This window comes from Somniosus microcephalus, chromosome 4, assembly GCF_052327205.1.
Source record: "Somniosus microcephalus isolate GS21.2 chromosome 4, FLI_Smic_1.0, whole genome shotgun sequence".
NCBI classification, from domain to species: domain Eukaryota; kingdom Metazoa; phylum Chordata; class Chondrichthyes; order Squaliformes; family Somniosidae; genus Somniosus; species Somniosus microcephalus.
The window spans coordinates 44,688,838-44,703,976 of NC_140990.1; the positions used below are offsets into that span (position 1 = coordinate 44,688,838).

At 50.7% G+C, this 15,139-nt stretch overlaps 1 protein-coding gene and 1 long non-coding RNA gene across 19 annotated transcripts in view; one reads left to right on the forward strand and one right to left on the reverse strand.

Annotated features, from left to right (window-relative positions):
* The window catches only part of LOC147118771 (uncharacterized), a 119,526-nt gene extending 105,004 nt beyond the window's left edge, over positions 1-14,522 (forward strand). For 4 of the 18 annotated variants that reach the window (XM_085984575.1, XM_085984582.1, XM_085984570.1 and 1 more), the window contains one exon: positions 11,449-14,522. In XM_085984575.1, coding sequence (XP_085840701.1) covers positions 11,449-11,695 — 247 coding nt within the window. In that variant the 3' untranslated portion in view covers positions 11,696-14,522. Of the gene's footprint in view, positions 1-2,054; positions 2,065-10,350 lie in introns of those variants that run through there. The other 14 variants (XM_085984572.1, XM_085984571.1, XM_085984567.1 and 11 more) reach the window with 14 other exon arrangements.
* Positions 1,281-8,566, reverse strand: LOC147118773 (uncharacterized). Its single transcript, XR_015077947.1, has 2 exons — positions 8,412-8,566; positions 1,281-1,996 (listed from the first exon to the last, which is right to left on the reverse strand). It is a non-coding gene; the product is annotated as an uncharacterized LOC147118773 (long non-coding RNA).
* Positions 14,523-15,139: the final 617 nt, after the last annotated feature.

The window sequence follows — 15,139 nt, forward strand, 5'->3', positions numbered from 1 at the left end:
AGGACTCCACCATCTACAAGGCACAAGTCAGGAGTGTGATGGAATACTCTCCACTTGCCTGGATGAGTGCAGCTCCAACAACACTCAAGAAGCTCGACACCATTCAGGATAAAGCAGCCCGCTTGATTGGCACTCCATCCACCACCTTCAACATTCACTCCCTCCCCCACCGGCGCACTGTGGCTGCAGTGTGTACCATCTACAAGATACACTGCAGCAACTCGCCAAAGCTCCTTCAACAGCACGTTCCAAATCCGTGACCTCTACCACTTAGAAGGACAAGGGCAGCAGACGCATGGGAACATCACCACCTACAAGTTCCCCTCCAAGCCACACACCATCCTGACTTGGACCTGTATCGCCGTTCCTTCACTGTCGCTGGGCCAAAATCCTGGAACTCCCTTCCTAACAGCATTGTGGGTGTACCTACACCATATGGACTGCAGCGGTTCAAGAACGCGGCTCACCACCATCTTCTCAAGAGCAATTAGGGATGGGCACTAAATGCAGGCCTAGCCAGCCAGCGACGCCCACATCCCATCAAGGAATTTTTTTAAAAACACTACGTGTGTGTGAAACAAATCTAATTTATTTGACATTGATACAGATTAAACTCCAGCCCAGTTATAGGGGTTACTATCATCAGCTGAAACAAACCCCAACTGTCAGAATGAACATGGTTCAGTCCTGGATGTGATAACAGCAGCAATAACAGCAGAATCCAAACCCTGCAGTCACTTGTGAACTCGCTGGCATGTCCGCAGGTTGGACGACTGAGTGAATCCCTTCCCACACACGAAGCAGGTGAACGGCCTCTCCCCAGTCTGAACTCGCTGGTGTGTCCGCAGGTTGGATAAATTAGTGAATCCCTTTGCACACTCAGGGCAGGTGAACGGCCTCTCCCCAGTGTGAATTCGCTGGTGTGTCAGCAGATCCATTGTGCTTTTAAAGCTCTTCTCACACTCAGAACATTTAAAAGGTCTCTTATTAGTGTGAACAAGTTGATGTGTCCGGAAGTTGGATGACTGAGTGAATCTCATCCCACACACAGAGCAGGTGAAAGGCTTCTCCTCAGTGTGAACTCGCTTGTGTGTCAGCAGGTTGGATGAACGAGTGAATTCTCTCCCACATACGGAGCAGGAGAATAACCTCTCCCTGCTGTGAGCTCGCTTGTGTGCCAGCAGGTTGGATGAACGAGTGAACCCTTTCCCACATACGGAGCAGAATAACCTCTCCCCAGTGTGAACTCGCTTGTGTGTCAGCAGGTTGGATGAACGACTGAATTCTTACCCACATACAGAGCAGAATAACCTCTCCCCAGTGTGAACTCGCTGGTGTGTCAGCAGGTGGTTCAACTGAGAAAATCCCTTCCCGCACACAGAGCAGGTGAACGGTCTCTCCCCAGTGTGAATTTGCTGGTGTTTCAGCAGGTTTGATGATTCTTTGAAAGTCTTCAGGCAGTGAAAACAACTGAACGGCCTCTCCCCAGTGTGACTGCGTCGATGAATTTCCAGCTGGGATGGGGAATTGAATCCCATCCCACAAACAGAGCAGGTGAACGGCCTCTCCCCAGTGTGACTGCATTGATGAGTTTCCAGTTGGGACGGGTAATTGAATCCCTTCTCACAGTCCCCACATTTGCAGGGCTTCTCTGTGGTGCGGGTGTCCTTGTGTCTCTCCAGGTTGGACTATCAGTTGAAGCCTCGTCCACACACAGAACACGTGTACAGTTTCTCCCCGCTGTGAATGGTGCAATGTTTTTTCAGGCTGTGTAACTGGTTAAAGCTCTTTCCACAGTCAGTGCACTGGAACACTCTCACTCAGCTGTGTGTGTCTCGGTGCTTTTCCAGTCATACTGATGTTTGAAATCTTTTCCCACAGACAGAACAAACATTTCTCCTTCCACATTCAAAGGCCGATGATATTCGGGTCCTGATGAATGAAGTGACTGTCAGATCTTGACGTGATGTTTGGTTTGAGTTTGCGGTCTTACAGCCTGTAAAAGGAGTTTACAAAAGTCATCACTGCAAAGCAAGGATAGAAAATCAGAACAGACAATTCTCGGTGCTGACTCTGGCAGGGTTCAGTTCTACACTCACTGGTTCCCCTCCCTCTCCTCCCCTGAAGGTGCTGACTCTGGCTGGGTTCAGTTCTACACTCACTGGTTCCCCTCCCTCTCCTCCCCTGAAGGTGCTGACTCTGGCTGGGTTCAGTTCTACACTCACTGGATCCCCTCCCTCTCCTCCTCTGAAGGTGCTGACTCTGGCTGGGTTCAGTTCTACACTCACTGGATCCCCTCCCTCTCCTCCTCTAAAGGTGCTGACTCTGGCTGGGTTCAGTTCTACACTCCCTGGTTCCCCTCCCTCTCCTCCCCTGAAGGTGCTGACTCTGGCTGGGTTTAGTTCTACACTCACTGGTTCCCCTCCCTCTCCTCCCCTGAAGGTGCTGACTCTGGCTGGGTTCAGTTCTGCACTCACTGGTTCCCCTCCCTCTCCTCCCCTGAAGGTGCTGACTCTGGCTGGGTTCAGTTCTGCACTCACTGGTCCCCCTCCCTCTCCTCCCCTGAAGGTGCTGACTCTGGCTGGGTTCAATTCTACACTCACTGGTTCCCCTCCCTCTCCTCCCCTGAAGGTGCTGACTCTGGCTGGGTTCAGTTCTACACTCACTGGTTCCCCTCCCCCCCTCCCCTGAAGGTACTGACTCTGGCTGGGTTCAGTTCTACACTCACTGGTTCCCCTCCCTCTCCTCCCCTGAAGGTGCTGACTCTGGCTGGGTTCAGTTCTGCACTCACTGGTTCCCCTCCCTCTCCTCCCCTGAAGGTGCTGACTCTGGCTGGGTTCAATTCTACACTCACTGGTTCCCCTCCCTCTCCTCCCCTGAAGGTGCTGACACTGGCTGGGTTCAATTCTACACTCACTGGTTCCCCTCCCTCTCCTCCCCTGAAGGTGCTGACTCTGACTGGGTTCAGTTCTACACTCACTGGTTCCCCTCCCTCTCCTCCCCTGAAGGTGCTGACTCTGGCTGGGTTTAATTCTGCTCACTGGTTCCCCTCTCTCTCCTCCCCTGAAGGTACTGACTCTGGCTGGGTTCAGTTCTACACTCCCTGGTTCCCCTCCCTCTCCTCCCCTGAAGGTGCTGACTCTGGCTGGGTTTAGTTCTACACTCACTGGTTCCCCTCCCTCTCCTCCCCTGAAGGTGCTGACTCTGGCTGGGTTCAGTTCTACACTCACTGGTTCCCCTCCCTCTCCTCCCCTGAAGGTGCTGACTCTGGCTGGGTTCAGTTCTACACTCACTGGTTCCCCTCCCTCTCCTCCTCTGAAGGTGCTGACTCTGGCTGGGTTTAGTTCTACACTCACTGGTTCCCCTCCCTCTCCTCCTCTGAAGGCGCTGACTCTGGCTGGGTTCAGTTCTACACTCACTGGTTCCCCTCCCTCTCCTCCCCTGAAGGTGCTGACTCTGGCTGGGTTCAGTTCTACACTCACTGGTTCCCCTCCCTCTCCTCCCCTGAAGGTGCTGACTCTGGCTGGGTTCAGTTCTAAACTCACTGGTTCCCCTCCCTCTCCTCCTCTGAAGGTGCTGACTCTGGCTGGGTTCAGTTCTACACTCACTGGTTCCAGTCCCTCTCCTCCCCTGAAGGTGCTGACTCTGGCTGTGTTTAATTCTACTCACTGGTTCCCCTCCCTCTCCTCCCCTGAAGGTGCTGACTCTGGCTGGGTTCCGTTCTACACTCACTGGTTCCCCTCTCTCTCCTCCCCTGAAGGTGCTGACTCTGGCTGGGTTCAGTTCTACACTCACTGGTTCCCCTCCCTCTCCTCCCCTGAAGGTGCTGACTCTGGCTGGGTTCAGTTCTACACTCACTGGTTCCCCTCCCTCTCCTCCTCTGAAGGTGCTGACTCTGGCTGGGTTCAGTTCTACACTCACTGGATCCCCTCCCTCTCCTCCTCTGAAGGTGCTGACTCTGGCTGGGTTCAGTTCTACACTCCCTGGTTCCCCTCCCTCTCCTCCCCTGAAGGTGCTGACTCTGGCTGGGTTTAGTTCTACACTCACTGGTTCCCCTCCCTCTCCTCCCCTGAAGGTGCTGACTCTGGCTGGGTTCAGTTCTGAACTCACTGGTTCCCCTCCCTCTCCTCCCCTGAAGGTGCTGACTCTGGCTGGGTTCAATTCTACACTCACTGGTTCCCCTCCCTCTCCTCCCCTGAAGGTGCTGACTCTGGCTGGGTTCAGTTCTACACTCACTGGTTCCCCTCCCCCCCTCCCCTGAAGGTACTGACTCTGGCTGGGTTCAGTTCTACACTCACTGGTTCCCCTCCCTCTCCTCCCCTGAAGGTGCTGACTCTGGCTGGGTTCAGTTCTGCACTCACTGGTTCCCCTCCCTCTCCTCCCCTGAAGGTGCTGACTCTGGCTGGGTTCAATTCTACACTCACTGGTTCCCCTCCCTCTCCTCCCCTGAAGGTGCTGACTCTGGCTGGGTTCAATTCTACACTCACTGGTTCCCCTCCCTCTCCTCCCCTGAAGGTGCTGACTCTGACTGGGTTCAGTTCTACACTCACTGGTTCCCCTCCCTCTCCTCTCCTGAAGGTGCTGACTCTGACTGGGTTCAGTTCTACACTCACTGGTTCCCCTCCCTCTCCTCCCCTGAAGGTGCTGACTCTGGCTGCTTTCAGTTCTACACTCACTGGTTCATAAGAACATAAGAATGAGGATCAGGAGTGGGCCATTCGGCCCTTCGAGCCTGCTCTGCCAGTCAATAAGATCATGGCTGATCTTCTACCTCATCTCCACTTTCCTGCATCCCCATATCCCTTGATTCTCTTAATATTCAAATATCTATCGATCTCTGTCTTGAATATACCCAATGACTGAGCCTCCACAGCCCTCTGGGGTCGAGAATTCCAAAGATTCACCAACCTCTGTGTGAAGAAATTTCTTCTCATCTCAGTCTTAAATGGCCGACCCCTTATTCGGAGACTGTGACCCCTGGTTCTAGGCTCCCCAGCCAGAGGAAACATCCTCCCTGCATCTACCCTGTCAAGCCCTGTAAGAATTTTTTATGTTTCAATGAGATCACCTCTCATTTTTCTAAACACTTCAGAATATAGGCCTAGTCTACTCAATCTGTCCTCATAGGACAATCCCCCCCATCCCGGGAATCAATCTCGTGAACCTTCATTGCACTCACTCTATGGCTAGTATATCCTTCCTTAGGTAAGGAGACCAAAATTGTACACAGTACTCCAGGTGTAGTCTCACCAAGGCCCTATATAATTGAAATAAGACTTCTTTACTCCTGTACTCAAATCCTCTTGTAATGAAGGCCAGCATACCATTTGCCTTCCTAATGGTTTGCTGCACCTGCACATTCACTTTCAGTGACTCATGTATAAGGACACCCAGGTCCCTTTGAGCATCTGCATTCCCCAATCTTTCACCATTTAGGAAATACGGTCTTTCTGTTTTTTCTACCAAAGTGGATAACTTCACATTTATCCACATTATATTCCATCTGCCATGTTCTTGCCCACTCACTGAGCCTGTCGAGATCCCCTTGAAGCCTCTTCACATCCTCTTCACAACTGACACTGACACCTAGCTTTGTATCATCAGCAAATTTGGAAATGTTACATTTAGTCCCCTCATCCAAATCATTGATATAGATTGTGAATAGCTGGGTCCCAAGCACCGATCCTTGCGGTACCCCACTAGTCACAGCCTGCCATCCTGAAAAACAGCTGTTTATCCCTACTCTTTGTTTTGTCTGTTAACCAATTCTCAATCTGTGCTAGTATATCACCCCCAATTCCATGTGCCCTCATTTTGTTCACCAACCTCTTGTGTGGGACCTTATCGAAGGCCTTCTGAAAATCTAGATACACCACATCTACTGGTTCCCCTTTGTCTACTCCACTAGTTACATCCTCAAAGAACTCCAATAGGTTTGTCAAACAGGATTTTTCCCTTTCATAAATCCATGTTGACTCTGCCCAATCTTACTATTAGTTTCTAAGTGCCCAGTTATTGCATCCTTTATAATAGATTCCAGCATTTTCCCAACTACTGATGTGAGGCCAACAGGTCTGTAGTTCCCCGTTTTCTCTCTTCCCTCCATTCTTAAATAGCGGGGTTACATTTGCTATCCTCCAATCTGCAGGAACCGTTCCAGAATCTATACAATTTTGGAAGATGACAACCAATGCGTCAATGCGGCCACCTCTTTGAAAACCCCAGGATGTAGGTCATCCGGTCCTTGGGATTGATCTACTTTTAGTCCCATTAATTTTGCTAGCACTGTTTTTATTACTAATAATAATCTCTTTAAGTTCCTCATTCTCAAAATACCCTTGGTTTTCTCGTATTTCTGGGAGGTTTTTTGTGTCTTCCTCCGTGAAGACAGAAACAAAGTATTTACTTAAATTTCTCTTCCATTTCCTCATTCCCCATTATAAATTCCCCCGTCTCTGACTGTAAAGGACCTACATTTACCTTCGCCAGTCTTTTCCTTTTTACATACCTATAGAAGCTTTTACAATCTGTTTTTATATTTTTCGCTAGTTTGTGCTCATATTCCATTTTCCCTCTCTTTATCAATTTCTTGGTCCCCCTTTGCTGATTTCTAAAATGATCCCAATCCTCAGGCTGACTGCTTTTTCTGGCAACTTTATAAGCTTCCTCCTTTGACTTAATACTAGCTTTAATTTCTTTTGTTAGCCATGGCTGGATCACTTTTACTTTTGGGTTTTTATGCCCGAGAGGAATATATGTTTGTTGCAAATTATGCATTATTATCTTGAATGTTAGCCATTGTATGTCCACCTTCATACCTTTTAGTGTAGTCTCCCAATCTACCATGGCCAACTTGTCCCTCATACCTTTGTAGTTTCCTTCGTTTAGATTGAAGACCTTAGTTTCAGATTGGACTGCATCACTCTTAAACTTAATGTAAACTTCAAGCATATTATGGTCACTTGTCCCTAAAGGCCCCTTTACCACAAGATTATTGATTAGCCCTTTCTCATTACACAGTACCAGATCCAGAATAGCCTGTTCCCTGGTTGTTTCCTCCACATTCTGATCCAGGAAACCATCTCGCATGCATTCCAAGAATTCGTCCTCCGTTAGTGGTAATTTGATTTGCCCAGTCAATATGTAGATTAAAGTCCCCCATGATTACCGTATTGCCTTTGTTACATGCAATTCTAATCTCCTGATTGATACTGTGCCCTACATTACCATTACTGTTTGGTGGCCTATACACAACTCCCACCAATGTTTTCCACCCTTTGCTGTTTCTTAGCTCCACCCAAACTGATTCCGGTTCTACATCACGATCTGCTAAGCCAAGATCTTTTATCTCTACCGTACCAATCTCATCCCTTATGAACAGCGCTACGCCACCTCCTTTTCCTTTTTGTCTGTCCTTCCTAAATGTTGAGTACCCTGAAACATTCAGTTCCCAGTTCACCCTGCAACCGTGTCTCTGTAATGGCAATTACATCATGCCCATTTACTGTACTTCTATTAGTGCTATTAATTCATCCACCTTGTTGCAAATGCTACGTGCATTTAGATAAAGTGTCTTCACCTTTGCCTGTTTAATATTTTTCTGCACATTGACGCTCTTTACTGTTGGCCTTTGTTTCTGCTCCCTACTAGTTTTACAGCCAGTATTTACAGAGGCTGGGACACAGAAAAGCGTCTCATTAAAATCACGGATATATTTGTTCACACAAACCAACAGCCACAAAATACTGAGTAATTTCTCCTTCATTTACGGACTTTCCCTGACCAGTCCCCATTTCTCCTTCATTTACAGACGCTCCCTGACCAGTCACCATTTCTCCTTCATTTAGAGACGCTCCCTGACCACTCTCCATTTCTCCTCCATTTACAGACGCTCCCTGACCAGTCTCCATTCCTCCTCCATTTACAGACGCTCCCTGACCAGTCACCATTTCTCCTCCATTTACAGATGCTCCCTGACCAGTCATCATTTCCCCTCCATTTACAGACGCTCCCTGACCAGTCACCATTTCTCCTCCATTTACAGACGCTCCCTGACCAGTCTCCATTCCTCCTCCATTTACAGACGCTCCCTGACCAGTCCCCATTTCTCCTCCATTTACAGACGCTCCCTGACCAGTCACCATTTCTCCTCCATTTACAGATGCTCCCTGACCAGTCACCATTTCTCCTCCATTTACAGACGCTCCCTGACCAGTCACCATTTCTCCTCCATTTACAGACGCTCCCTGACCAGTCACCATTTCTCCTCCATTTACAGACGCTCCCTGACCAGTCTCCATTCCTCCTTCATTTACAGACGCTCCCTGAGCAGTCTCCATTCTTCCTCCATTTACAGACGCTCCCTGACCAATCCCCATTTCTCCTCCATTTACAGACGCTCCCTGACTCACTTCCTGTCTGTCCCGGAGTTTGGCGCTTTGTTGAGATTCGGGCCGGAGCGAAACGGGAACCCGCGGTGGGGGCGGATAATGTTCACTGCTCTTATAATCGGGCCTGGGGCCGCACTCGGGATGTGTGAAGCCCGCGTCCCCCCGGGGTTCATTGACCCGCCTCCCTCTGACTTGCTGCAGCCTCGCCACCCGCGCATGCTCAGCTCACACTGCCCAACAATCAGCCTCTCCCGCGCATGCTCAGCTCACACTGCCCAACAATCAGCCTCTCCCGCGCATGCTCAGCTCACACTGCCCAACAATCAGCCTCTCCCGCGCATGCTCAGCTCACACTGCACAACAATCAGTCCCTCCCGCGCATGCTCAGCTCACCTTCAGTTGCTCCGGCTCAAAGGTCAAGCCCGCCCCTCACACACTCCGATTGCTTGGAAGACCCGCCGCCAGCTCGGTCCTCCAGGCCCGCCCCTCTCTTCCTATTGGTCCGAGCTCCCGTCAATCATCCGTGCAGTGTGAGCTGAGCATGCGCGGGCCTTGGCAGCAGCCGCTGACACATCAGGTGAGAGAGCTCAGGGAGCGGGTTCATGAACCCCGGGGGGACGCGGGTCGCTCACACCCCGAGCTCAGGGAGCGGATTCATGAACCCCGGGGGGACGCGGGCTGCTCACACCCCGAGCTCAGGGAGCGGATTCATGAACCCCGGGGGGACGCGGGTCGCTCACACCCCGAGCTCAGTGAGCGGGTTCATGAACCCCGGGAGGACGCGGGCCGCTCACACCCCGAGCTCAGGGAGCGGGTTCACGAACCCCGGGGGGACGCGGGCTGCTCACCCCCCGAGTGCGGCCCCAGGCCCCATTATTAAAACACTCAACATTATCCGCTGCACAAACACCTGGGGTGGGCCTCAGGCCCCGAACAAGAGCCTCCGGGCCGGGCGTTTGCCCCGAGCGGGGCGGCAGCTGCGGGGCTTTCTCCCAGTGACAGGCCCGGGGTAACGGTCGCCATCTTGAGAGGCTCATGAGGCAGCAGGCCGCATGCGCGGCCTCCTTGGCCAGGAACGAGGAGGAGAGAATCTTGACAATTTCTATCCTGGACTCTCAGTGATGGCTTTTGTAAACTCCTTTTACAGGCTGTGAGAAGGGCAGCATTTACACACTGCAAACTCAAACCAAACAACAACTTACCTTTATATAGCACCTTTAAAGCGTCACAGTAGCGCAGTCAGACAATAATCGACACACATACTTTGTTTGTGGTCCAGTGCACTGACACAAAGTTCCTTCACAACTGTAACAATTTTGTTGCAGTTGCTGTGAAGGCTGCGCTCACTCTGCTCGTACACCTGGTCTCCAAAGGAGGCAAAGCAGGACTAATGCTGCTGAGCTCAGCTCTTTTTGATCAGAAAATATCAACTGTTTAGCCTCACCAGGAAATGCACAGAAGAGGCAGCAGTGCTCATTGGCTGCCCAGGAAAGTCCTATTTAGATTAAACTCCTTCACCCAGAGAGTGCTGAGAATGTGGAACTTGCTGCCACAGGGAGTAGTTGAGGTGAAGAGCAGGGATGTATTTAAGGGGAAGCTGGATTAACACATGGGAGAAAGGAATAGAAGCAGATGCTGATAGGGTGAGATGAAGAGAGATGGGAGGAGGCTCGTGTGGAGCATAAACACCGCATGGACCAGTTGGGCCGAGTGGTCTGTTTCTGTGCTGTACAATCTGTGTAATTCTATGTAATAAGAGAGGAAAGAATATTCCGTAGAAACTAGAGATATCTGTTCTGCATTTTTGTCCTGAACTTATAGCGATCTCTTTTGTAAACTACTTTTACAGGGAATATCATCGGCCTTTCAATGTGGAAAGAGAAATGTTTGCCTGTTCTGTCTGTGGGATAAGATTTCAAACATCAGTGTGACTGGCAAAGCAGTGAGACACACACACCCGAGTGAGAGTGTTCCAGTGCACTGACTGTGGAAAGAGCTTTAACCAGTTACACAGCCTGAAAAAAATCGCACCATTCACAGCAGGGAGAAACCATTACACGTGTTCTGTGTGTGGACAAGGCTTCAACTGATCATCCAACCTGGAGAGACACAAGGACACCCGCACCACGGAGAAACCATGGAAATGTGGGGACTGTGGGAAGAGATTCAATTACCCATCTGAGCTGGAAACTCATCAACGCAGTCACACTGGGGAGAGGCCATTCATCTGCTCCATGTGTGGGACGGGATTTACTCAGTCATCCCAACTGCTAACACACCAGCGCGTTCACACTGGGGAGAGGCCGTTCACCTGTTCCAAGTGTGGGAAGGGATTCACTCAGTCATCCCAACTGCTAACACACCAGCGACTTCACACTGATGAGAGACCGTTCACTTGCCCCGTGTGTGGGAAGGGATTCACTTGTTCATCCAGCCTGCTTGAACATCAACTTGTTCACTCTGATAAGAGACCGTTTAAATGTTCCGACTGTGAGAAGAGCTTTAAACGCACAAAGGAGCTGCTGAGACACCAACGCACTCACACTGGGGAGAGACCGTTCATCTGCCCAGTCTGTAGGAAGGGATTCACTTGTTCATCCAGCCTGCTTGAACATCAACTTGTTCACTCTGATAAGAGACCATTTAATTGTGCTGACTGTGAGCAGAGCTTTAAACGCACAAAGGATCTGTTGAGACACCAACGCACTCACACTGGGGAGAGGCCATTCACCTGTTCCATCTGTGGGAAGGGATTCTGTTATTCATCGAACTTAATTGAACATCAACTTGTTCACTCTGACAAGAGACCCTTTAAATGTTTTGACTGTGAGAAGAGCTTTAAGCGCACAAATGACCTGCTAAAACACCAACGTACTCATACTGGGGAGAGGCCATTCACCTGTTCCGTGTGTGGGAAGGGATTCACTTGTTCATCCAGCCTCATTGAACACCAACTTGTTCACTCTGATAAGAGACCGTTTAAATGTTCTGACTGCGAGAAGAGCTTTAAAAGCAGAAAGGATCTGTTCAGACACCAACACACTCACACTGGGGAGAGGCCGTTCACCTGCTCCATCTGTGGGAAGGGATTCACTGATTCATCCAATCTGCTGATACACCAGCCAGTTCACACTGGGGAGAGGCCGTTCACCTGCTCCGTGTGTGGGAAGGGATTCACTCGTTCATGCAACTTGCTGACACACCAGCGAGTTCACACTGGGGAGAGGCCGTTCACTTGCTCCGAGTGTGGGAAGGGATTCAGTCAGTCATCCACCCTACTGAGACACCAGCGAGTTCACCAGTGACTGCAGGGGTTGGATTCTGCTTTTATTGCTGCTGTTTTTCACATCCAGGACTGTTCACTCTGTGACAGTTGGTGTTTGTTTCTGTTGTTAATAACCCAATAACTGGGCTGGAGTTTAATATTCTGTATAAATGTCAAATAAATCAGCTTTGTTTCAAGCACACTTTGTGTCGAGTCTGTGATGTCTCCATGATATGAGGAGACTAATTGATGTCCTGTTACTGACTGCTCCATTTTTGGGCCATTTCTCCTTTCTTAATCTGGATTATTTCGGTTCTGATCTAATTGGCCTTCTACCATCCTGGGAGTCCCATGGTACAACGATAATTGAGTTGTTGACTAATCACAGCGATCAATATCAATGAGTCTACAACAGACCCAGACATGAGGTGAGGAAAACCCCATTGGTGGAGAGCTTTAGGAGCCATCGGACCAAAGTCACCTCTTCCTCCCAAGCATTCTACACTTACCACCCGTCATGTCTCAAATTACTCACACACTGTGTCCCAAAATCTTATTCTATGAATGAAATCGGTCCAATTTACAGTTGAATGAATCAACACTAACTGCTTCCACCGTCTCCCAAGGGAGCCTGTCCCATAGACTGTCCTTTTGCTAAAGCCACTCTTCAACCTCCCTGCTTTCAGATGCTGCATCACCAGCTCGGGAGCCGGCCCCTCAAGTTGCCAGTGCCAGTGCCTCCGGAGGCGACGAGCAGGAGGAAGCCGGACCATCCGTGCCAGCCTCAGGGGAGCCACCGCATCTGGAGACTGAGGATAGTAGTTCCCTGGAGGGGAGGGGGGGGCGGCTCTGATGAGGAGCCAGTTGCAGGAACCAGCAGCCTGCAGCAACGCGAGGGGGGTAGGGACGCTCGGGGGCCGTCTCCCCGGAGGGCGAGGCAGGCCACCATGACTGCTGCACAGAGTGCAGAGGAGGTGCGTAGCCTTGCCGAAATGAGCGCCCAGGCCCGGCTCAGGCACACTGAGCTTATGGCTGCAGTGGGGAGGACGCCTGAGTCGATCGACACACTGGCAAAGAGTGTGCTGGACTTTGGGGCAGCAATGGAAAGGACTGTCCAGGGCTTCGGGGCAGCAATGGAAAGGTCTGTCCAGGGCTTGTCCGAGGCAGTGAAAGGACTGTCCAGGCCTTGTCCGAAGCAGTGGAAAGGACTGTTCCGGCCTTGTCCGAAGCAGTGGAAAGGACTGTTCCGGCCTTGTCCGAGGCAGTGGAAAGGACTGTTCCGGCCTTGTCCGAGGCAGTGGAAAGGACTGTTCCGGCCTTGTCCGAAGCAGTGGAAAGGACTGTTCATGGCTTCTCCAAAGCACTGGCACCTGCCACGCAGGTCCTCACTGCTGCCACGCAGTCAATTGCTGGCCTCGTCCACACGCAAATTGAGGCCACGCGAACACTCTCTGCTGCCACCCTAGCTGCATCAGGCAGGATCACCCCAGGCCCTTGCAGCACCACAGCAGGCCATGAATCTGTGGAGCAGTCGATTGTGGCGGATGATCCGGTGTGGCCCCGTCAGAGTGCCAGTGTGTCGGCCGACCACAGTGCAGGTGTCCTCTCTCTGCATGTGAGCATTCCTGATGCCACCGCTGGAACGTCAGCAGTGCAGCTGCAACCACCTGCACGGCAGACTGCTTCCAGACATGCCCAGTTGGAGCAGCCAGTTTGTGGGCCCTCCAAGCCCAGAGGTCGTCCAGGCTGTCCCTCAGGGGCTTCAGCGCTTCCAGACACTCAGCAGGCGCCCCCCAGCCTTGACGCAGCCACTGGGGTCCAATTACGGAGGAGCTGCAGGGAGGGAAGGGGCCGACCTCGTCAGAGGAGTCGGTCTCCATCAAGGGGTCAACAGTAGAGGGAGGTGCTAAGACGTGTCTTTTTTCGAATTTAAGGCTGTCCACACCTGCTGTGTTTGTTTCTTATGTTTTGGTTAGACTCGCCGGGTTGCCAGACAGTTATCTGTTAGTTTGTTAGTTATGATTTTTGTTACCATTACATTGTCATGCTGGAAGGAAGCACTTGTTTGAAAATAAAGAAAATGTTTTATTTACAATGGAGCTGCAGACTATTTAAAGCAGTTTAAGTAAAGGGGAAAAGTTAAATATTTGGGATTCTGTTGGTTTAAGAAGAGTAAAACAAGGTTACACTGCAGTAGGAGTAAATTGGCACAGCAGGCAGTGGAAACCAGTTTTCTAACCAATCAGCAGGGGTGACTCATTTGGCTGTAAACAAACAAACAGTATAAAAAAAAACAGTCCTAGTGCGAGCAAGCACTGAGTGAAGTCAGCAGAGAGTGCTGTGAGTTTGGGTAAGTGTGAGTTAGGGTAAGTGGGGTGTTAGGTGCTCTTTTCAAACTTTAACTCTGTGGGTTGTAGTTAATAAGGCCTTTCTGGTGCAGAGTGACTTGGTAAACCATTTAACTGGTGTAACTAGAGGGATTGATTTAATTTAAATCCAATTAATTAAAGCGGATACTAGCATCTAAAATCGGGCAGAGGGTGTCCATAACTAACAATAAAAAATGTAATTAATTACATAGAATGGAGCAGGTGATGTGTTATTGTTGCGAGATGTGGGAGCCGGTGAACCCCATTGAGGCTCACGGTGATTACGTCTGTGCCAAGTGTCTGCTGCTACAGGAACTCCAGCTCCGTGTTGATGAGCTGGAGTCTGAGCTTCAGACACTGCTGTTGTGTATGTCCCTTTAAGGGAATAACTGGTCTTAGACTGCAGTACCGGCAGTGACCACCCCTGTATAAAAGGCCCTAGCAGGCTTCTGTAGTTTCAGTTTCAAGCTGCCTCTTGTTCAGTAAAGTACCTGTTAAACTGTTCTCCCGAAGTCCGTGTATTATTGAAGCGCGGACTTTACAGTGGTGACGAGTAAGTTCGAACTCACCTGCAGTGTGGCATCATCTCACGGGGATCTCGCCTGAAAGGCAGGTCCTGGAAAGTCGTAGTCTGAGCAATGGGCGTCGACTGAGGGCAACCGCCCAAAGAATCCATCGGTGTTTGGAGAATTGCGGGAGAGAGTGTGGTTCCAGCGAATCATGCTGGTAGCAGGTAGCGCGCTGACCCTTCCGGACTGCGGCGGGCTCAAGCTCGATCGAGCGGCTGTAAAAATCAGGCCGCGCAGTGTCGCCGGGAAAAGAAAACAAGAGAGAGAGGGTGGAGCGCACAGGGCGTGGTCGGTGCTCGAGAACAGGACGGCGGAGAGAAACTAAACGGGGGGGAAGGAAAGCGAGACGCGCCGAAGCTGCGGGTCGCCGCCATTACCCCGTAGAACGCTAGGAGCAGCGTGGCAGTAAGGGGAAGAAGCAAAAGCGCGGGAGGCGCCATTTTATACCGTTGGGGAAGAAGCAAAAGCGCGGGAGGTGCCATTTTATTCCATTGGGGAAGAAGCAAAAGCGCGGGAGGCGCCATTTTAAATCGCCCAAGATGCCAA